The 25,594-nt window shown below is 39.9% G+C and overlaps 4 protein-coding genes across 5 annotated transcripts in view; 2 read left to right on the top strand and 2 right to left on the bottom strand.

Moving 5' to 3' along the window:
* Positions 1–8,729, top strand: part of LOC139417056 (serine/threonine-protein kinase DCLK2-like) — a 44,525-nt gene extending 35,796 nt beyond the window's left edge. Inside the window, exons 14-15 of the mRNA XM_071166302.1 lie at positions 8,088–8,168; positions 8,272–8,729. Of these exons, the coding sequence (XP_071022403.1) occupies positions 8,088–8,168; positions 8,272–8,478 (288 nt within the window). The 3' untranslated portion in view covers positions 8,479–8,729. The remainder of the gene's footprint in view (positions 1–8,087; positions 8,169–8,271) is intronic.
* Positions 1–25,594, bottom strand: part of LOC139415790 (phosphatidylcholine:ceramide cholinephosphotransferase 2-like) — a 742,387-nt gene that overhangs the window by 155,657 nt on the left and 561,136 nt on the right. The window lies entirely within an intron of this gene.
* The window catches only part of LOC139415792 (galactose-specific lectin nattectin-like), a 1,187,935-nt gene that overhangs the window by 962,487 nt on the left and 199,854 nt on the right, over positions 1–25,594 (top strand). The window lies entirely within an intron of this gene.
* The window catches only part of LOC139417014 (SH3 domain-containing protein 19-like), a 41,389-nt gene continuing 37,656 nt past the window's right edge, over positions 21,862–25,594 (bottom strand). Inside the window, exon 15 of the mRNA XM_071166248.1 lies at positions 21,862–21,927. Coding sequence (XP_071022349.1) covers positions 21,862–21,927 — 66 coding nt within the window. The remainder of the gene's footprint in view (positions 21,928–25,594) is intronic.

The raw sequence follows: 25,594 nt of genomic DNA, 5'->3' as shown, positions 1-25,594 counted from the left end.
ACATTAGATGGTATAACATTAGATGGTATAACAGTAGATAGATGGTATAACAGTAGATAGATGGTATAAAATTAGATAGATGGTATAACAGTAGATAGATGGTATAACATTAGATGGTATAACATTAGATGGTATAACAGTAGATAGATGGTATAACAGTAGATAGATGGTATAACATTAGATAGATGGTATAACAGTAGATAGATGGTATAACATTAGATTGTATAACATTAGATGGTATAACAGTAGATAGATGGTATAACAGTAGATGGTATAACAGTAGATGGTATAACATTAGATGGTATAACAGTAGATAGATGGTATAACAGTAGATGGTATAACAGTAGATAGATGGTATAACAGTAGATAGATGGTATAACATTAGATGGTATAACATTAGATGGTATAACAGTAGATAGATGGTATAACAGTAGATAGATGGTATAACAGTAGATAGATGGTACAACAGTAGATAGATGTTATAACATTAGATAGATGTTATAACATTAGATAGATGGTATAACATTAGATGGTATAACAGTAGATAGGTGGTATAACAGTAGATAGGTGGTATAACAGTAGATAGATGGTATAACATTAGATAGATGGTATAACATTAGATGGTATAACAGTAGATAGATGGTATAACATTAGATGGATGGTATAACAGTAGATGGTATAACAGTAGATGGTATAAGAGTAGATAGATGGTATAACAGTAGATGGTATAACAGTAGATAGATGGTATAGCAGTAGATAGATGATATAACAGTAGATAGATGGTATAACATTAGATAGATGGTATAACAGTAGATAGATGGTATAATATTAGATAGTATAACAGTAGATAGATGGTATAACAGTAGATAGATGGTATAACAGTAGATAGATGGTATAATATTAGATAGATGGTATAACAGTAGATTTATGGTATAACAGTAGATAGATGGTATAACAGTAGATAGATGGTATAACAGTAGATAGATGGTATAATATTAGATAGTATAACAGTAGATAGATGGTATAACAGTAGATAGATGGTATAACAGTAGATAGATGGTATAACAGTAGATTTATGGTATAACAGTAGATAGATGGTATAACAGTAGATAGATGGTATAACAGTAGATAGATGGTATAACATTAGATGGTATAACATTAGATGGTATAACAGTAGATAGATGGTATAACAGTAGATAGATGGTATAACAGTAGATAGATGGTACAACAGTAGATAGATGTTATAACATTAGATAGATGTTATAACATTAGATAGATGGTATAACAGTAGATGGTATAACAGTAGATAGGTGGTATAACAGTAGATAGGTGGTATAACAGTAGATAGATGTTATAACAGTAGATAGATGTTATAACAGTAGATCGATGGTATAACAGTAAATAGATGGTATAACAGTAGATAGGTGGTATAACAGTAGATAGGTGGTATAACATTAGATGGTATAACAGTAGATAGATGGTATAACATTAGATAGATGGTATAACATTAGATGGTATAACAGTAGATAGATGGTATAAGAGTAGATAGATGGTATAACAGTAGATGGTATAACAGTAGATAGATGGTATAGCAGTAGATAGATGATATAACAGTAGATAGATGGTATAACATTAGATAGATGGTATAACAGTAGATAGATGGTATAATATTAGATAGTATAACAGTAGATAGATGGTATAACAGTAGATAGATGGTATAACAGTAGATAGATGGTATAACAGTAGATAGATGGTATAATATTAGATAGTATAACAGTAGATAGATGGTATAACAGTAGATAGATGGTATAACAGTAGATTTATGGTATAACAGTAGATAGATGGTATAACAGTAGATAGATGGTATAACAGTAGATAGATGGTATAATATTAGATAGTATAACAGTAGATAGATGGTATAACAGTAGATAGATGGTATAACAGTAGATGGTATAACAGTAGATGGTATAACAGTAGATATGGTATAACAGTAGATAGATGGTATAACAGTAGATGGTATAACAGTAGATAGATGGTATAACAGTAGATGGTATAACAGTAGATGGTATAACAGTAGATATGGTATAACAGTAGATATGGTATAACAGTAGATAGATGGTATAATATTAGATAGTATAACAGTATATGGTATAACAGTAGATGGTATAACAGTAGATGGTATAACAGTAGATAGATGGCATAACAGTAGATAGATGGCATAACAGTAGATAGATGGCATAACAGTAGATAGATGGTATAACAGTAGATAGATGGTATAACAGTAGATAGATGGTATAACAGTAGATGGTATAACAGTAGATGGTATAACAGTAGATATGGTATAACAGTAGATAGATGGTATAACAGTAGATGGTATAACAGTAGATAGATGGTATAACAGTAGATGGTATAACAGTAGATGGTATAACAGTAGATATGGTATAACAGTAGATATGGTATAACAGTAGATAGATGGTATAATATTAGATAGTATAACAGTATATGGTATAACAGTAGATGGTATAACAGTAGATGGTATAACAGTAGATAGATGGCATAACAGTAGATAGATGGCATAACAGTAGATAGATGGCATAACAGTAGATAGATGGTATAACAGTAGATAGATGGTATAACAGTAGATAGATGGTATAACAGTAGATAGATGGTATAACAGTAGATAGATGGTATAACAGTAGATAGATGGTATAACAGTAGATAGATGGTGTAACAGTAGATGGTATAACAGTAGATATGGTATAACAGTAGATAGATGGTATAACAGTAGATAGATGGTATAACAGTAGATAGATGGTATAACATTAGATAGATGGTATAACATTAGATGATATAACAGTAGATAGATGGTATAACATTAGATGGTATAACAGTAGATAGATGGTATAACAGTAGATAGATGGTATAACAGTAGATAGATGGTATAACAGTAGATATGGTATAACAGTAGATAGATGGTATAACAGTAGATAGATGGTATAGCAGTAGATAGATGGTATAGCAGTAGATAGATGGTATAACAGTAGATAGATGGTATAACATTAGATGGTATAACAGTAGATAGATGGTATAACAGTAGATAGATGGTATAATATTAGATAGTATAACAGTAGATGGTATAACAGTAGATAGATGGTATAACAGTAGATAGATGGTATAATATTAGATAGTATAACAGTAGATGGTATAACAGTAGATAGATGGTATAACATTAGATAGTATAACATTAGATGGTATAACAGTAGATAGATGGTATAACAGTAGATAGATGGTATAACAGTAGATAGATGGTATAACAGTAGATGGTATAACAGTAGATAGATGGTATAACAGTAGATAGATAGTATAACAATAGATAGTATAACAGTAGATAGTATAACAGTAGATGGTATAACAGTAGATGGTATAACAGTAGATAGATGGTATAACAGTAGATAGATGGTATAACATTAGATGGTATAACATTAGATGGTATAACAGTAGATAGATCGTATAACATTAGATGGTATAACAGTAGATAGATGGTATAACAGTAGATGGTATAACAGTAGATAGATGGTATAACAGTAGATAGATGGTATAACAGTAGATAGATGGTATAACAGTAGATAGATAGTATAACAGTAGATGGTATAACAGTAGATGGTATAACAGTAGATGGTATGACAATAGATGGTATAACAGTAGATAGTATAACAGTAGATGGTATAACAGTAGATAGATGGTATAACATTAGATGGTATAACAGTAGATAGATGGTATAACAGTAGATGGTATAACAGTAGATGGTATAACAGTAGATAGATGGTATAACATTAGATGGTATAACAGTAGATAGATGGTATAACAGTAGATGGTATAACAGTAGATGGTATAACAGTAGATAGTATAACAGTAGATGGTATGACAGTAGATGGTATAACAGTAGATAGATGGTATAACATTAGATGGTATAACAGTAGATAGATGGTATAACAGTAGATGGTATAACAGTAGATGGTATAACAGTAGATGGTATAACAGTAGATAGATGGTATAACAGTAGATGGTATAACAGTAGATGGTATAACAGTAGATGGTATAACAGTAGATAGATGGATGGTATAACAGTAGATGGTATAACAGTAGATAGATGGATGGTATAACATTAGATGGTATAACAGTAGATGGTATAACAGTAGATAGATGGTATAACAGTAGATGGTATAACAGTAGATAGATGGTATAACAGTAGATGGTATAACAGTAGATAGATGGTATAACAGTAGATGGTATAACAGTAGATGGTATAACAGTAGATGGTATAACAGTAGATAGATGGTATAACAGTAGATGGTATAACAGTAGATAGATGGTATAACAGTAGATAGATGGTATAACAGTAGATGGTATAACAGTAGATGGTATAACAGTAGATGGTATAACAGTAGATGGTATAACAGTAGATGGTATAACAGTAGATGGTATAACAGTAGATAGATGGTATAACAGTAGATGGTATAACAGCAGATAGATGGTATAACAGTAGATGGTATAACAGTAGATAGATGGTATAACAGTAGATGGTATAACAGTAGATGGTATAACAGTAGATGGTATAACAGTAGATAGATGGTATAACAGTAGATGGTATAACAGTAGATGGTATAACAGTAGATGGTATAACAGTAGATGGTATAACAGTAGATAGATGGTATAACAGTAGATGGTATAACAGTAGATGGTATAACAGTAGATGGTATAACAGTAGATAGATGGTATAACAGTAGATGGTATAACAGTAGATGGTATAACAGTAGATAGATGGTATAACAGTAGATGGTATAACAGTAGATGGTATAACAGTAGATGGTATAACAGTAGATAGATGGTATAACAGTAGATGGTATAACAGTAGATAGATGGTATAACAGTAGATGGTATAACAGTAGATGGTATAACAGTAGATGGTATACCAGTAGATGGTATAACAGTAGATGGTATAACAGTAGATGGTATAACAGTAGATAGATGGTATAACAGTAGATGGTATAACAGTAGATGGTATAACAGTAGATGGTATAACAGTAGATAGATGGTATAACAGTAGATGGTATAACAGTAGATGGTATAACAGTAGATGGTACAACAGTAGATGGTACAACAGTAGATGGTACAACAGTAGATGGTATAACAGTAGATGGTATAACAGTAGATAGATGGTATAACAGTAGATAGATGGTATAACAGTAGATGGTATAACAGTAGATGGTATAACAGTAGATGGTATAACAGTAGATAGATGGTATAACAGTAGATGGTATAGCAGTAGATGGTATAGCAGTAGATGGTATAACAGTAGATGGTATAACAGTAGATAGATGGTATAACAGTAGATGGTATAACAGTAGATGGTATAACAGTAGATAGATGGTATAACAGTAGATGGTATAACAGTAGATGCTATAACAGTAGATGGTATAACAGTAGATGGTATAACAGTAGATAGATGGTATAACAGTAGATGGTATAACAGTAGATGGTATAGCAGTAGATGGTATAACAGTAGATAGATGGTATAACAGTAGATGGTATAACAGTAGATGGTATAACAGTAGATAGATGGTATAACAGTAGATAGATGGTATAACAGTAGATGGTATAACAGTAGATGGTATAACAGTAGATGGTATAACAGTAGATAGATGGTATAACAATAGATAGATGGTATAACAGTAGATAGATGGTATAACAGTAGATGGTATAACAGTAGATGGTATAGCAGTAGATGGTATAACAGTAGATAGATGGTATAACAGTAGATGGTATAACAGTAGATGGTATAACAGTAGATAGATGGTATAACAGTAGATAGATGGTATAACAGTAGATGGTATAACAGTAGATGGTATAACAGTAGATGGTATAACAGTAGATAGATGGTATAACAATAGATAGATGGTATAACAGTAGATAGATGGTATAACAATAGATAGATGGTATAACAATAGATAGATGGTATAACAGTAGATAGATGGTATAACAGTAGATAGATGGTATAACAGTAGATAGATGGTATAACAGTAGATAGATGGTATAACAGTAGATAGATGGTATAACAGTAGATGGTATAACAGTAGATAGATGGTATAACAGTAGATGGTATAACAGTAGATGGTATAGCAGTAGATGGTATAACAGTAGATAGATGGTATAACAGTAGATGGTATAACAGTAGATGGTATAACAGTAGATAGATGGTATAACAGTAGATAGATGGTATAACAGTAGATGGTATAACAGTAGATGGTATAACAGTAGATGGTATAACAGTAGATAGATGGTATAACAATAGATAGATGGTATAACAGTAGATAGATGGTATAACAGTAGATGGTATAACAGTAGATGGTATAACAGTAGATAGATGGTATAACAGTAGATAGATGGTATAACAGTAGATAGATGGTATAACAGTAGATAGATGGTATAACAGTAGATGGTATAACAGTAGATAGATGGTATAACAGTAGATGGTATAACAGTAGATGGTATAGCAGTAGATGGTATAACAGTAGATAGATGGTATAACAGTAGATGGTATAACAGTAGATGGTATAACAGTAGATAGATGGTATAACAGTAGATAGATGGTATAACAGTAGATGGTATAACAGTAGATGGTATAACAGTAGATGGTATAACAGTAGATAGATGGTATAACAGTAGATAGATGGTATAACAGTAGATGGTATAACAGTAGATAGATGGTATAACAGTAGATGGTATAACAGTAGATGGTATAGCAGTAGATGGTATAACAGTAGATAGATGGTATAACAGTAGATGGTATAACAGTAGATGGTATAACAGTAGATAGATGGTATAACAGTAGATGGTATAACAGTAGATGGTATAACAGTAGATGGTATAACAGTAGATAGATGGTATAACAATAGATAGATGGTATAACAGTAGATAGATGGTATAACAGTAGATGGTATAACAGTAGATGGTATAGCAGTAGATGGTATAACAGTAGATAGATGGTATAACAGTAGATGGTATAACAGTAGATGGTATAACAGTAGATAGATGGTATAACAGTAGATAGATGGTATAACAGTAGATGGTATAACAGTAGATGGTATAACAGTAGATAGATGGTATAACAATAGATAGATGGTATAACAGTAGATAGATGGTATAACAATAGATAGATGGTATAACAATAGATAGATGGTATAACAGTAGATAGATGGTATAACAGTAGATAGATGGTATAACAGTAGATAGATGGTATAACAGTAGATAGATGGTATAACAGTAGATGGTATAACAGTAGATAGATGGTATAACAGTAGATAGATGGTATAACAGTAGATAGATGGTATAACAGTAGATGGTATAACAGTAGATAGATGGTATAACAGTAGATAGTATAACAGTAGATGGTATAACAGTAGATAGATGGTATAACAGTAGATAGATGGTATAACAGTAGATAGATGGTATAACAGTAGATAGATGGTATAACATTAGATAGATGGTATAACAGTAGATAGATGGTATAACAGTAGATAGATGGTATAACAGTAGATAGATGGTATAACAGTAGATAGATGGTATAACAGTAGATGGTATAACAGTAGATGGTATAACAGTAGATGGTATAACAGTAGATGGTATAACAGTAGATGGTATAACAGTAGATGGTATAACAGTAGATGGTATAACAGTAGATAGATGGTATAACAGTAGATAGATGGTATAACAGTAGATAGATGGTATAACAGTAGATAGATGGTATAACAGTAGATGGTATAACAGTAGATGGTATAACAGTAGATATGGTATAACAGTAGATAGATGGTATAACAGTAGATAGATGGTATAACAGTAGATAGATGGTATAACAGTAGATAGATGGTATAACAGTAGATGGTACAGTAGTATAGTAGATGGTATAACAGTAGATGGTACACTGCACCACGTAGTGTATTGGAATACAAATATTCGCAGTTCAGTAATTGCCCTTGAAAACATGGCTTCTGCGTTGCATACTGACTGTCACATGACGTCTTTCCTAGATGCTGATTGGTCAGATGCTGCAGGTGAACGCGGACATTCGTTATTCAGCAGAGGAGGTTCTCTCACACCCCTGGGTTACGGTAGGCCCCCACACACACACACGTCACCTACACAATGACCAACAAACTCCACAACGTCCTCTACCCTCATCTGAATAAACGTGTGTGTGTGTGTGTTTTGCAGGACGAGGCCACTCTGGAGGGCAGAAACGTGAACACAGAGACATTATCTTCAGCTACGGTGACCCCTGACCTTCCAGTGACCCCTACAACCCCGACCTTTGCCCCTATGACCCCGGCAGCACAGAGTAGCCCCGTCCACAACAACACTACTAATCCCAACACTAAATCTGTTACCTCTGCTGAGGACACGTCCCATTTCATCCCCTAGGCAAGGGATGGGCAACTTTGATGGGGGTGGGAGCCACCAACAATCTGAACTCATCACGAGGGGCAGCGGTGGCTCGTGGGCGGAGTGAAGATTTAGCAATTTTATAACTCATTTCCTGCAATTCTACACATTTTGCCATGTGGGCGGAGAGAAATGTTTGCCGTTTTTAATATGATATCTGAATGAGAGTGACAAACAAAATCAATGGGAGCCCATGATAGCTGGCTAGACTAATTAACATAATTACACCATGATCCCTACCAGTTTAGATAGCTGGCTAGACTAATAAACATAATTACACCATGATTCCTACCAGATTAGATAGCTGGCTAGACTAATTAACATAATTACACCATGATCCCTACCAGTTTAGATAGCTGGCTAGACTAATAAACATAATTACACCATGATTCCTACCAGTTTAGATAGCTGGCTAGACTAATTAACATAATTACACCATGATCCCTACCAGTTTAGATAGCTAGCTAGACTAATTAACATAATTACACCATTATTCCTACCAGTTCAGATAGCTAGCTAGACTAATTAACATAATTACACAATGATTCCTACCAGTTTAGATAGCTGGCTAGACTAATTAACATAATTACACCATGATTCCTACCAGTTCAGATAGCTGGCTAGACTAATTAACATAATTACACCATGATCCCTACCAGTTTAGATAGCTGGCTAGACTAATTCACATAATTACACCATGATTCCTACCAGATTAGATAGCTGGCTAGACGAATTAACATAATTAGACCATGATTCCTACCAGTTTAGATAGCTGGCTAGACTAATTAACATAATTACACCATGATTCCTACCAGTTCAGATAGCTGGCTAGACTAATTAACATAATTACACCATGATCCCTACCAGTTCAGATAGCTGGCTAGACTAATTAACATAATTACACCATGATTCCTACCAGTTTAGATAGCTGGCTAGACTAATTAACATAATTAGACCATGATTCCTACCAGTTTAGATAGCTGGCTAGACTAATTAACATAATTAGACCATGATTCCTACCAGTTTAGATAGCTGGCTAGACTAATTAACATAATCACACCATGATCCCTACCAGTTTAGATAGCTGGCTAGACTAATTAACATAATCACACCATGATTCCTACCAGTTTAGATAGCTGGCTAGACTAATTAACACCAGGAGACCATGATTCCTACCAGTTTAGATAGCTGGCTAGACTAATTAACATAATTAGACCATGATTCCTACCAGTTTAGATAGCTGGCTAGACTAATTAACACCAGGAGACCATGATTCCTACCAGTTTAGATAGCTGGCTAGACTAATTAACATAGTTACACCATAATTCCTACCAGTTTAGATAGCTGGCTAGACTAATTAACACCAGGAGACCATGATTCCTACCAGTTTAGATAGCTGGCTAGACTAATTAACACCAGGAGACCATGATTCCTACCAGTTTAGATAGCTGGCTAGACTAATTAACATAATTACACCATGATTCCTACCAGTTTAGATAGCTGGCTAGACTAATTAATACCAGGAGACCATGATTCCTACCAGTTTAGATAGCTGGCTAGACGAATTAACATAATTACACCATGATTCCTACCAGTTTAGATAGCTGGCTAGACTAATTAACATAATTACACCATGATTCCTACCAGTTTAGATAGCTGGCTAGACTAATTAACATAATTTGACCATTATTCCTACCAGTTTAGATAGCTGGCTAGACTAATTAATATAATTACACCATGATCCCTACCAGTTTAGATAGCTGGCTAGACTAATTAACATAATTAGACCATGATCCCTACCAGTTTAGATAGCTGGCTAGACTAATTAACATAATTACACCATGATTCCTACCAGTTTAGATAGCTGGCTAGACTAATTAACACCAGGAGACCATGATTCCTACCAGTTTAGATAGCTGGCTAGACTAATTAACATAATTACACCATGATTCCTACCAGTTCAGATAGCTGGCTAGACTAATTAACATAATTTGACCATGATTCCTACCAGTTTAGATAGCTGGCTAGACTAATTAACATAATTAGACTAAGTAACCAATCTAAAAACATGTAGCTGACATGGGCCAATTGGGTGACTGTCGGTGACTGACATAACAAGAGAAAAACTGCTGATGCACAACCTGACTTCACCTTGTGTATTCTACTATTCTACCTAGCAACAGTAAGTTGTGAGCCCGACTGAGTTCCAAAAAATTAAATGGATACGCGGCCTTAGAAAAGAGTTGGCAATCCCTTCCCTGGGCTCTTCTCTTATAGGCGAGAAGAGAGAGGCCCAAACGGAGCCCTCGACCCTGCGCCCTATGTTGGGTGTGGAGATCTGAGAGGATTTGAATGGTGTTAGCAATATGGTGAAACTTCCACCTCGCCTATCAGAGGGCAAGGTGTAAGCTACCATATTGCTTACGCCTATCAAATCCAGATCTCCACAAGTGCGTTGTGAGTCCATTTAGGATGCGGGCCATTTTCCATTTCAGTCCCTAGCTCCTTCTCCTAGCTGAGGAGACGAGAGCTGGAGAAGGGGTTGATAGGACAGAAGTGCGTAGAGTCCATTTAGGATGTGGGCCATTTTCCATTTCAGTCCCTAGCTCCTTCTCCTAGCTGAGGAGACGAGAGCTGGAGAAGGGGTTGTTTGGACAGAAGTGTAGACTGTATTATAACAACAACCTCAGATAAAATACTGCACAGTACCCCTCCAAAACATATATATATCTCTCGCTCTCTTTCTCCCCCCCGCTCTCTCTCCTAACTTTCTCTTTCTGGTCTCAGTCCTCTCTAACTCATATGTAGCTCATCTTTCCCTCCCCTTTTCTCACTCGCAAAGATTACAAGAATGGAGTATACTATGGAGAATAGAGTATACTGTGGAGAATGGAGTATACTGTGGAGAATAGAGTATACTGTGGAGAATAGAGTATACTGTGGAGAATGGAGTATACTGTGGAGAATAGAGTATACTGTGGAGAATGGAGTATACTGTGGAGAATAGAGTATACTGTGGGGAATAGAGTATACTGTGGAGAATAGAGTATACTGTGGAGAATATAGTATACTGTGGAGAATAGAGTACACTGTGGAGAATAGAGTTTCTACCGTATATATGTGTGAGTTGTGCTTTAGAGAATGTAGCAGTGTGGGGGAGTGGTGAGGGATAGTTTGGGGGAGGGGTGGGGGATAGTTTGGGGGAGTGGTGGGGGATATTTTGGGTGAGGGATAGTTTGGGGGAGGGGTGGGGGATAGTTTGGGTGAGTGGTGGGGGATAGTTTGGGGGAGTGGTGGGGGATAGTTTGGGGGAGTGGTGGGGAGGGGTGAGGGATAGTTTGGGGGAGGGGTGGGGGATAGTTAGCAGGATGGGGGGGTGGGGGGGGGGGTAGTTTGGGGGAGGGCGGGTGCCATTTTGAAACTTGGCCACATCCTAATAGTCTTGGACTGCCTAATTTCCTTGACATCCATAGACAATAAAGGATTCAGTAAGGTCCACCATAGACGAGAAAGGATTCAGTAAGGTCCACCATAGACGAGAAAGGATTCAGTAAGGTCCACCATAGACGATAAAGGATTCAGTAAGGTCCACCATAGACGAGAAAGGATTCAGTAAGGTCCACCATAGACGATAAAGGATTCAGTAAGGTCCACCATAGACGATAAAGGATTCAGTAAGGTCCACCATAGACGATAAAGGATTCAGTAAGGTCCACCATAGACGATAAAGGATTCAGTAAGGTCCACCATAGACAAGAAAAGATTCAGTAAGGTCCACCATAGACGATAAAGGATTCAGTAAGGTCCACCATAGACGATAAAGGATTCAGTAAGGTCCACCATAGACGATAAAGGATTCAGTAAGGTCCACCATAGACGATAAAGGATTCAGTAAGGTCCACCATAGACGATAAAGGATTCAGTAAGGTCCACCATAGACGATAAAGGATTCAGTAAGGTCCACCATAGACGATAAAGGATTCAGTAAGGTCCACCATAGACGATAAAGGATTCAGTGAGGTCCACCATAGACGATAAAGGATTCAGTGAGGTCCACCATAGACGATAAAGGATTCAGTAAGGTCCACCATAGACGATAAAGGATTCAGTGAGGTCCACCATAGACGATAAAGGATTCAGTGAGGTCCACCATAGACGATAAAGGATTCAGTGAGGTCCACCATAGACGATAAAGGATTCAGTGAGGTCCACCATAGACGAGAAAGGATTCAGTAAGGTCCACCATAGACGATAAAGGATTCAGTGAGGTCCACCATAGACGAGAAAGGATTCAGTAAGGTCCACCATAGTGCCATTTTTCTTCTTCTACTACTTCTATGACTTGGTAAACAAACTGAATGGGTGCGTACTGCCCCCTGGAGGGTGTTGTCGGGAACAGGTATAACGCCAAGGTTGATGATTTACTGCCCTCTGCGCAGTGATGGAATGTTTACTCACGAGTATAATTAATTGGCTGATCCTTCCCGATGACATGGATGGAATTATGTGATCCTTCCCTCTTAAATGTTAAATTAAAGATTCACCCATTTTTAATGTTATATTGTTTTTGTGCATCTTTGAGCGATGATCTATCGTTTCCTGGGGGGTCATTTCATGTTTAATCTCTGAGCTATTGCCATAAAAGCAGGCAGAAATCCATCCGGTTTGACGTAGCGTAGTTAATGGTAACATGAGTTTTAAATCGCGAAAACTTCTTTCATGTATGTCAGATTTCAATACTGGTCGACGTCAACGCGGGAGGTTGTCTTCTCATTGATCATATTTTAGCGATATTCCTACTTCTACAAATGTGTCATTTAACAGGAGGGTCCAACACATCTCTCCTGTTTGCCTCTTCAGTCTAGGGGTGAGTTGCAGGTGCCGTTGTTGAATGTCAGACTCCAGTCTGAGGAACATCAATCTGCAGTTTGAACATGGTGAGATTGTAGACTCCTAAATTGATCGTGCAGTTTGTTAATAAGGTGATTTTACAGCTAGCTAGCTACTTGATACGCTGATATTGACTTTGGTATTATTGGGTGAAGCTACGCTTGCTTGCCAGCCCATCGAGCGCATTGCATTGTGGGTTTTGTAGTCGACTTGGGCGGCACCAGACATCCACAACGATTTTCAAGTTGCAACCAACCTTATTATAGTGACAAAATGTAACATTTGTTCACAAATAAATATTGTTCTCACAGTGTTATTTAACACTGTGAATTATAGGAATGAGTATTTATTAGATTTTTATTTTAAGGGCACTTTAAACGGTTCTGGACTGGTTCAATCAAGATGTTTTGTGTCTCATGTGTCCTTGAGATCTGTTGAACAGTCGGTCGGAAATCCTGCTCATCGGCTACATGTCATATTAAACAGCATATTAACACTCTAAATAGGTCAGGAGCCAAACAGGAAGTCTAAGAAGGAGCAAAAGTGAATTATTTCGGCTGTGTTATTTGAAGGCTATAGCCTAAAAAGAAATACATTGTGAAGAATTTGCGAGTGTGACACAATATGCTGGTAGGGACATAAAAGCGTGCGGCATTGAAACATTTCGTTGTATTAAATCATTATAGTCTAAAAAAAAAATACGCATATAGGCTGTGACTTACTTTAGAATGAAAGATAATTTTAACGAAAAAAAAAGCCTCGTTAGGCTCAGTCTACAGTGCCTTTTGAATTAATATTTAAGAAACACGAGTCTGGCCAGTCTGGGGCTTCGGGTTCATGGAACGGTGCCTGGAGAACCGTACCACACCGGAAAATGTCCTCTCTGTGCTGGCAGAGCCACTGGGGACGCTAAACACCCGTTTGGCCACTCTTGGCAGACTGGCCAGAGATGCAGAGTTGTTGTAAAATAACCCAATCAAAACAGAAAGCTCCTTGAACGTGGGAATATGTCAGGCCTATTGGGCCAAAATCAATGATGGCCTTTTGTATAGATAATAGAACATTAATGAAGGTAACTTTGAATAGATCAGATTTGTAGTTTATAAATACTTTGCTACAATGACACACTTCGTTGCTATCGTTTTCTACCCACCTCGCTCCCTTCTGTTAGCATGTGGACGTGGTAAGTACACCGTCATGCTTCCAGGATACGTGTCTTCTCAGATTCCGCAGTGATTCTTTAGTTGTGGACGTTACATCACCACACTCCCTCTCTTGGTCCTCATCTTTGTAAGTCACCTCTTTGATTTTGCACCTGTGTGTTCTATCGGTTTCTGTATGAAACTATTTAGTGAACTCCATGAACAGTAGATAAAGCAAGGGGCACACAAATAGATGACTTGGTGTGAGCGCTACTGGAAGGACTACGCTCCGTACTCTGTCGTGTACAGAGCGCTCTGTGAACGGCGCAACACTCGATGACAGCTCCGGTTGTCCCGCTTCGCATACCATTCTCCGCTCGCGTCTGAAATGCAGTATGTCAAATCTGACACGCCCATTTGCATAGGGGAGCAACACATCACATTGTCTGGCCTATCCAGACCACGGATCCCCTGGTTGTGAACCTTCCAGCTCTGCTGACATTACGGCATATGAAATGCGACTCTAGCAGACAGGCTTATCTCACAAATATTATCATGCCGAATGTAGAGCTCTCGATATGAAACAATACTAAGTTATCTCGTAGAATTGAAATAAGATCACTTTCTTCTGTGTCACAGAGGGACGAATTCACCTGATGCGTAAAGCTGAAGTTGTAATGAGTCAGTAGACGTTTTGAATGGTGTCTCTGCGCCTCAGAAGACGCTGGCCAGAAAATGTCATCTGTTATATGAAATGGGGCCAATTATGTACTGTCACTAAGTATGATTATATTTATTTTACAGTTATAAAAAAAATGTGAAATATTATAGTAAGTAGTTTAATTTGATTGTTAGTGTATTTAGAAAGCATGATGAAGAGATGTATTGTGTGTCTGGGAGGGGTATATGTTAAAACGACCAGGTTTGAGGATGATGATGATGAAGAGATGTATTGTGTGTCTGGGAGGGGTATATGTTAAAACGATCAGGTTTGATGATGATGATGATGAAGAGGTGTATTGTGTGTCTGGGAGGGGTATATGTTAAAACGACCTGGTTTGATGATGATGAAGAGATCTGGGAGTGTTATGGTTTGTATCTGCAACAATACATCAAACAGTGAGAATAAAAGATGACATCTTGACTACCGGTCGTTGATTGATACTTGTAGACTCCATCTTGACTACCGGTCGTTGATTGATACTTGTAGACTCCATCTTGACTACCGGTCGTTGATTGGTTACTTGTAGACTCCATCTTGACTACCGGTCGTTGATTGGTTACTTGTAGACTCCATCTTGACTACCGGTCGTTGATTGATACTTGTAGACTCCATCTTGACTACCGGTCGTTGATTGATACTTGTAGACTCCATCTTGACTACCGGTCGTTGATTGGTTACTTGTAGACTCCATCTTGACTACCGGTCGTTGATTGGTTACTTGTAGACTCCATCTTGACTACCGGTCGTTGATTGGTTACTTGTAGACTCCATCTTGACTACCGGTCGTTGATTGGTTACTTGTAGACTCCATCTTGACTACCGGTCGTTGATTGGTTACTTGTAGACTCCATCTTGACTACCGGTCGTTGATTGGTTACATGTAGACTCCATCTTGACTACCGGTCGTTGATTGGTTACTTGTAGACTCCATCTTGACTACCGGTCGTTGATTGGTTACTTGTAGACTCCATCTTGACTACCGGTCGTTGATTGGTTACATGTAGACTCCATCTTGACTACCGGTCGTTGATTGGTTACATGTAGACTCCATCTTGACTACCGGTCGTTGATTGGTTACTTGTAGACTCCATCTTGACTACCGGTCGTTGATTGGTTACTTGTAGACTCCATCTTGACTACCGGTCGTTGATTGGTTACTTGTAGACTCCATCTTGACTACCGGTCGTTGATTGGTTACTTGTAGACTCCATCTTGACTACCGGTCGTTGATTGGTTACTTGTAGACTCCATCTTGACTACCGGTCGTTGATTGGTTACTTGTAGACTCCATCTTGACTACCGGTCGTTGATTGGTTACTTGTAGACTCCATCTTGACTACCGGTCGTTGATTGGTTACTTGTAGACTCCATCTAGACTACCGGTCGTTGATTGGTTACTTGTAGACTCCATCTAGACTACCGGTCGTTGATTGGTTACTTGTAGACTCCATCTAGACTACCGGTCATTGATTGGTTACATGTAGACTCCATCTTGACTACCGGTCGTTGATTGGTTACATGTAGATGACTTCCTGCCTTTGCCAACCACCAGAGAAACAACGAGTCATAGAACCGCTAGTATTAAAACATGTTTATTTGGATTAAAAAGCCTGTATGGAACATCCAGTTATGCAGTATGTAAAGACACAAAGCAGTTTAACACAGAGAGAAAGAAAACCAACCTCCACTTAAGTCACATTTTTCACAGACTGAATGAAAATTAGGATTCACCCCCCCCCATTAGAAAGTGACCACTAGGTTACCTTATGAAATACAGGATCAGGTTAAAAACAAAAGAAATACAAACCACTGGAATGGTTTAACAGACCTTCAGAAAATGGCAATTGAACTGCACCCCCATTGGGTACACTCAAGGCACGGCACCACCCGTCACATACCCATAGACTCGAATGTGGATGACCATTCTAGTAATTCTATTTCTACGGTTGAAAAGCACTGTGCTGTAAGGCTGGCTTGCTGGTGACATTCTGATACTGGGATAGATTCAACAGGATTCAGCAAACGGTTTCACATGTAGAATTACAAGGGCTGCCATTTTGGCACCAAAGTAAAGTACTGAGATGCAATATGGAGGGTAGTTTGGTGTCAATATGGAGGGTGGTTTGGTGTTTATGGAGGGTAGTTTGGTGTCAATATGGAGGGTGGTTTGGTGTCAATATGGAGGGTGGTTTGGTGTCTATGGAGGGTAGTTTGGTGTCAATATGGAGGGTGGTTTGGTGTCAATATGGAGGGTAGTTTGGTGTCAATATGGAGGGTAGTTTGGTGTCAATATGGAGGGTGGTTTGGTGTCAATATGGAGGGTAGTTTGGTGTCAATATGGAGGGTGGTTTGGTGTCTATGGAGGGTAGTTTGGTGTCAATATGGAGGGTGGTTTGGTGTCAATATGGAGGGTGGTTTGGTGTCTATGGAGGGTAGTTTGGTGTCAATATGGAGGGTGGTTTGGTGTCAATATGGAGGGTAGTTTGGTGTCAATATGGAGGGTAGTTTGGTGTCAATATGGAGGGTGGTTTGGTGTCAATATGGAGGGTAGTTTGGTGTCAATATGGAGGGTGGTTTGGTGTCTATGGAGGGTGGTTTGGTGTCAATATGGAGGGTGGTTTGGTGTCAATATGGAGGGTGGTTTGGTGTCAATATGGAGGGTAGTTTGGTGTCAATATGGAGGGTGGTTTGGTGTCAATATGGAGGGTAGTTTGGTGTCAATATGGAGGGTAGTTTGGTGTCAATATGGAGGGTGGTTTGGTGTCAATATGAAGGGTAGTTTGGTGTCAATATGGAGGGTAGTTTGGTGTCAATGTGGAGGGTAGTTTGGTGTCTATGGAGGGTGGTTTGGTGTCAATATAGAGGGTAGTTTGGTGTCAATATGGAGGGTAGTTTGGTGTCAATATGGAGGGTGGTTTGGTGTCAATGTGGAGGGTAGTTTGGTGTCTATGGAGGGTAGTTTGGTGTCAATATGGAGGGTAGTTTGGTGTCAATATGGAGGGTGGTTTGGTGTCAATATGAAGGGTAGTTTGGTGTCAATGTGGAGGGTAGTTTGGTGTCAATATGGAGGGTAGTTTGGTGTCCATGTGGAGGGTAGTTTGGTGTCAATATGGAGGGTAGTTTGGTGTCAATGTGGAGGGTAGTTTGGTGTCAATATGGAGGGTAGTTTGGTGTCTATGTGGAGGGTAGTTTGGTGTCAATGTGGAGGGTAGTTTGGTGTCAATGTGGAGGGTAGTTTGGTGTCAATGTGGAGGGTAGTTTGGTGTCAATGTGGAGGGTAGTTTGGTGTCAATATGGAGGGTAGTTTGGTGTCTATGGAGGGTAGGTTGGTGTCTATGTGGAGGGTAGTTTGGTGTCTATGGAGGGTAGTTTGGTGTCTATATGGAGGGTAGTTCGGTGTCTATGGAGGGTAGTTTGGTGTCTATATGGAGGGTGGTTTGGTGTCTATGGAGGGTAGTTTGGTGTCTATGTGGAGGGTAGTTTGGTGTCTATGGAGGGTAGTTTGGTGTCTATATGGAGGGTGGTTTGGTGTCTATGGAGGGTAGTTTGGTGTCTATGTGGAGGGTAGTTTGCCAAACTGTTTTCGATCTATTCCTTATCATACTGAGATGTAAACAGAATGCTCATCAACCACATCAGTACTACAACACACAGTCATTCATTCGCGTAACAAACACTTTCTCTCTCAGTCCCTGTACCTCACACACCCACACAGACCTGCTATATACACAGTGGACAAAACATCAGGAACACCTTGCTAACATTCAATTGCACCCCCCTCTTGCCCTCAGAACGGCCTCAATTCGTCAGGACATGGACTCTACAAAAAGTGTGGAAAGCGTTCCACACAGTGATACTGGCCCACGTTGACTCGAATGCTTCCCACAGTTGTGGCAAGTTGGTTGGACCTCCTTTGCTTGGTGGACCATTCTTAATACAAACAGGAAACGGTTGAGCGTGAAAAAACCCAGCAGCGTTGGAAGTTCTTGACACAAACCGGTGCGCCTGGCACCTAACACCATACCCCGGTTCAAAGGCAATTCAATATTTTGTCTTGTCCGTTCACCTTCTGAATGGCACCGATACACCAAGGCTCAAGAATCTTTAATCTGTATCCTTCTCTTCATCTACACTTGATTAAAGTGGATGTCAAAATCGATAAAAAACATCATGGGTTTTACCTGGATTCAGCAATGCTTTTTATACTCAGTGTATATTCACACCCCTTGCCTTCTTCCACGCTGTTCTGTTACAGACGGAATTTAAAATGGATTCAATTGAGATTTTGTATCACTGTCCTAACCACAATACCCCATAATATCAAAGTGGAAATATGTTTTTTTAGAAATGTTTACAAATGAATTAAAAAAATGAAAAAGCTGAAATGTCTTGAGTCAATAAGTACTCAACCCCTTTTGTTATAGTAAACCTAAATAAGTTCAGGAGTAAACATGTGCTTAACAAGTCACATAAGTTGCATGGACTCACTCTGTGTGTAATAATAGTGTTTAACATGATGTTATTAATGACATCCTCATCTCTGTGCCTCCACACATCTGTAAGGTCCCTCAGTAGAGCAGGGAATTTCAAACACAGATTCAACCACAAAGACCAGGACAGAGGGAAAAGGACGCCTGTACAGAATACAAATATTCCAAACCAAGGCACTTAGTTAAAAACGGCAAAAAATGTGTCAAAGAAATTTACTTTTTGTCCTGAATACAAAGCATTATGTTTGGGGAAATACAACACATCACTGAGTGCCATGCTTCATATTTTGAAGCATGGTGGTGGCTGCATCATGTTATGGGTATGCTTGAAATCCTTTAGGACTAGGTAGTTTTTCAGGATAAAAAAATAAATGGAATTGAGCTAAGCACAGGCAAAATCCTAGAGGAAAACCTGGATCAGTCTGCTTTCCAACAGACACTGGGAGATGAATTCACCTTTCAGCAGGACAATAACCTAAAACACAAGGCCCAATATACACTGGAGTTGCTCACCAAGACGTCATGGAATGTTCCTGAATGGCCTAGTTTTGATCGAATCCTCTTCTTGATATAGAATAAATGTATTATTCAAATAATTTGTCTAGCAATGATCAACAACCAATTTGGCAGAGCTTGAAGAATTTTGAAAATTCTAAATAGGTAAATGTTACACAATCCACGTGTGGAAAGCTCTTAGGAGATTTACCCAGAAAGACTTACTGTCAATGGTGCTTCTACAAAGTATTGACTCGGGGGTGTAAATACTATTGTAAATTTAGATATTTCTGCATTTCATTTTTCAATAAATTTGCAAACATTTCTAAGAACATGTTTTCACTTTGTCATTATGGGGTATTGTGATGTGATTATGGGGTATTGTGATGTCATTATGGGGTATTGTGATGCCATTATGGGGTATTGTGATGTCATTATGGGGTATTGTGATGTGATTATGGGGTATTGTGATGTCATTATGGGGTATTGTGATGCCATTATGGGGTATTGTGATGTCATTATGGGGTATTGTGATGTCATTATGGGGTATTGTGTGTAGATCTGTGAGAAAAAAAAAAAATTTTAATCAATTTTGACTTCAGGCTGTAAAACAAAATATGGAATAAGTCAAGGGGTATGAATATTTTCTGAAGGCACATATTCAAAGATACACTACATTACCAAAAGTATGTGGACACCTGCTCGTCGAACATCTCATTCAAAAATCATGGGAATTAATATGGAGTTGGTCCCCAATTTGCTGCTATAACAGCCTCCACTCTTCTGGGAAGACTTTCCACTAGATGTTGGAACATTGCTGCGGGGACTTGCAATTCATACCAAAGGTGTTCGATGGGTTGAAGTCAGGGCTCTGTGAAGGCCAGTCAAGTTCTTCCACACTGATTTCAACAAACCATTTCTGTATGGAACTCGCTTTGTGTACGGGGACATTGTCATGCTGAAACAGGAAAAGGGTCTGTCCCAAACTGTTGCCATAAAGTAGGAAGCACAGAATCGTCTAGAATGTCATTGTTTGCTGTAGCGTTAAGATTTCCCTTCATTTCCCGACACACTGGAACTAAGGGGCCCAAACCATGAAAAGCAGCCCCAGACCATTATTCCTCCTCCACCAAACTTTACAGTTGCCACTATGCATTGGGGCAGGTAGCGTTCTCCTGGCATCCGCCAAACCCAGATTCGTCCGTCGGACTGCCAGATGGTGAAGCGCGATTCATCACTCCAGAGAACGCGTTTTCCTCTGCTCCAGAGTCCAATAAGAGGTGAGCTTCACACCACTTCACAATATCAACACTTACAGGTGACCGGGGCAGCTCTTGACGAACTGACTTGTCAAACAGGTGGCATCCTGTGACGCTGCCCACGTTGAAAGTCACCGAGCTCTTCAGTACGGGCCATTCTACTGCCAATGTTTGTCTATGGAGATCGCGAAGCGACGCGCTCGATTTTACACACCTGTCAGCAACGGGTGTGGCTGAAATAGCTGAATCCACTAATTTGAAGGGGTGTCCACATACTTATGGCATTGCAGTTTATATATATATATATATATATATATATATATATATCACATAGGGCTATTTGCAGCTGTCAGGAAGCAGTGTCAGGTAGTATCCGCCAGATACCACTCCTCATCTACTGTCACCACCTCTGTTACTACCTCCCCTGCCTGGTAGAGACAGGGGGGAGACAGCGGGGAGGGGGAGGGGGGGGGGGTAGACGGCGGGAAAGACAGGGAAAGACGGGGGGGGGGGGGGGAGACAGCGGGAAAGAGAGGGGGGGGGGGAGACAGCGGTAAAGACAGGGAAAGAGGGGGGGAGAGAGGGAGACAGCGGGAGAGACAGGGAAATAGGGGGGGGGGGGCAGTGGGAAAGACAGGGAAAGAGGGGGGGGAGAGACAGGCAAAGAGAGGGAAGGGAGACAGTGGGAAAGACAGGGAAAGAGGGGGGGGGGGGGGAGAGACAGCGGGAAAGAGTGAGGGGGGGGGGAGAGAGAGACAGGGAGAGATCATTAGACTTGCTACTTCATCTGTGACAAAATAACACACACTCACAAAGTGCAGAGCAAGCCTACCTTCATCTAACTCCACCATACCTTCATCTACCTCCACCATACCTTCATCTACCTCCACCATACCTTCATCTACCTCCACCATACCTTCATCTACCTCCACCATACCTTCATCTACCTCCACCATACCTTCATCTACCTCCACCATACCTTCATCTACCTCCATCTACCTTCATCTACCTCCACCATACCTTCATCTACCTCCACCATACCTTCATCTACCTTCATATACCTCCACCATACCTTCATCTACCTCCACCATACCTTCATCTACCTTCATCTTCCTCCACCATACCTTCATCTACCTTCATCTTCCTCCACCATACCTTCATCTACCTTCATCTACCTCCACCTTACCTTCATCTACCTCCACCATACCTTCATCTACCTTCATCTACCTCCACCATACCTTCATCTACCTCCACCATACCTTCACCATACCTTCATCTACCTCCACCATACCTTCATCTACCTCCACCTTACCTTCATCTACCTCCACCATACCTTCATCTACCTCCACCATACCTTCATCTACCTCCACCATACCTTCATCTACCTCCACCATACCTTCATCTACCTTCATCTACCTCCACCATACCTTCATCTACCTTCATCTACCTCCACCATACCTTCATCTACCTCCATAATACCTTCATCTACCTCCACCATACCTTCATCTACCTCCACCATACCTTCATCTACCTCCACCATACCTTCATCTACCTCCACCATACCTTCATCTACCTCCACCATACCTTCAACTACCTCCACCATACCTTCATCTACCTCCACCATACCTTCATCTACCTCCACCATACCTTCATCTACCTTCATCTTCCTCCACCATACCTTCATCTACCTTCATCTACCTCCACCTTACCTTCATCTACCTCCACCATACCTTCATCTACCTTCATCTACCTCCACCATACCTTCATCTACCTCCACCATACCTTCATCTACCTTCATCTACCTCCACCATACCTTCATCTACCTCCACCATACCTTCATCTACCTCCACCATACCTTCATCTACCTCCACCATACCTTCATCTACCTTCATCTACCTCCACCATACCTTCATCTACCTTCATCTACCTCCACCATACCTTCATCTACCTCCATACCTTCATCATACCTTCATCTACCTCCACCATACCTTCATCTACCTTCATCTACCTCCACCATACCTTCATCTACCTTCATCTACCTCCACCATACCTTCATCTACCTTCATCTACCTCCACCATACCTTCATCTACCTCCACCATACCTTCATCTACCTCCACCATACCTTCATCTACCTCCACCATACCTTCATCTACCTCCACCATACCTTCATCTACCTTCATCTACCTCCACCATACCTTCATCTACCTCCACCATACCTTCATCTACCTTCATCTACCTCCACCATACCTTCATCTACCTCCACCATACCTTCATCTACCTTCATCTACCTCCACCATACCTTCATCTACCTCCACCATACCTTCATCTACCTCCACCATACCTTCATCTACCTTCATCTACCTCCACCATACCTTCATCTACCTCCACCATACCTTCATCTACCTTCATCTACCTCCACCATACCTTCATCTACCTTCATCTACCTCCACCATACCTTCATCTACCTCCACCATACCTTCATCTACCTCCACCATACCTTCATCTACCTCCACCATACCTTCATCTACCTCCACCATAGCTTCATTTACCTCCACCATACCTTCATCTACCTCCACCATACCTTCAACTACATTCACCATACCTTCATCTACCTCCACCATACCTTCATCTACATTCACCATACCTTCAACTACCTCCACCATACCTTCATCTACCTCTACCATACCTTCATCTACCTTCATCTACCTCCACCATACCTTCATCTACCTCCACCATACATTCATCTACCTCCACCATACCTTCATCTACCTCCACCATACCTTCATCTACCTCCATCTACCTCCATCTACCTTCATCTACCTCCACCATACCTTCATCTACCTTCATCTACCTCCATCTACCTTCATCTACCTCTACCATACCTTCATCTACCTCCACCATACCTTCATCTACCTCCACCATACCTTCATCTACCTTCATCTACCTCCACCATACCTTCATCTACCTCCACCATACCTTCATCTACCTCCACCATACCTTCATCTACCTCCACCATACCTTCACCATACCTTCATCTACCTCCACCATACCTTCACCATACCTTCATCTACCTCCACCATACCTTCAACTACCTCCACCATACCTTCATCTACCTCCACCATACCTTCATCTACCTCCACCATACCTTCATCTACCTCCACCATACCTTCATCTACCTCCACCATACCTTCACCATACCTTCATCTACCTCCACCATACCTTCACCATACCTTCATCTACCTCCACCATACCTTCACCATACCTCCACCATACCTTCACCATACCTTCATCTACCTCCACCATACCTTCACCATACCTTCATCTACCTCCACCATACCTTCACCATACCTCCACCATACCTTCACCATACCTTCATCTACCTCCACCATACCTTCATCTACCTCCACCATACCTTCATCTACCTCCACCATACCTTCATCTACCTCCACCATACCTTCACCATACCTCCACCATCATCTACCTCCACCATACCTTCACCATACCTTCATCTACCTCCACCATACCTCCACCATACCTCCACCATACCTTCACCATACCTTCATCTACCTCCACCATACCTTCACCATACCTTCATCTACCTCCACCATACCTTCATCTACCTCCACCATACCTTCATCTACCTCCACCATACCTTCATCTACCTTCATCTACCTCCACCATACCTTCATCTACCTCCACCATACCTTCATCTACCTTCATCTACCTCCACCATACCGTCATCTACCTCTATAATACCTTCATCTACCTCCACCATACCTTCATCTACCTCCACCATACCTTCATCTACCTCCACCATACCTTCATCTACCTCCACCATACCTTCATCTACATCCACCATACCTTCATCTACCTCCACCATACCTTCATCTACCTCCACCATACCTTCATCTACCTCCACCATACCTTCACCATACCTTCATCTACCTCCACCATACCTTCACCATACCTTCATCTACCTCCACCATACCTTCATCTACCTCCACTATACCTTCATCTACCTCCACCATACCTTCATCTACCTCCACCATATCTTCATCTACCTCCACCATACCTTCACCATACCTTCATCTACC

The sequence above is a fragment of the Oncorhynchus clarkii genome, chromosome 9, assembly GCF_045791955.1.
Source record: "Oncorhynchus clarkii lewisi isolate Uvic-CL-2024 chromosome 9, UVic_Ocla_1.0, whole genome shotgun sequence".
In the NCBI taxonomy this organism is placed as follows: domain Eukaryota; kingdom Metazoa; phylum Chordata; class Actinopteri; order Salmoniformes; family Salmonidae; genus Oncorhynchus; species Oncorhynchus clarkii.
The sequence above is the reverse complement of the archived record's forward strand: the minus strand, read 5'-3'. Positions and strand labels throughout refer to the sequence as shown.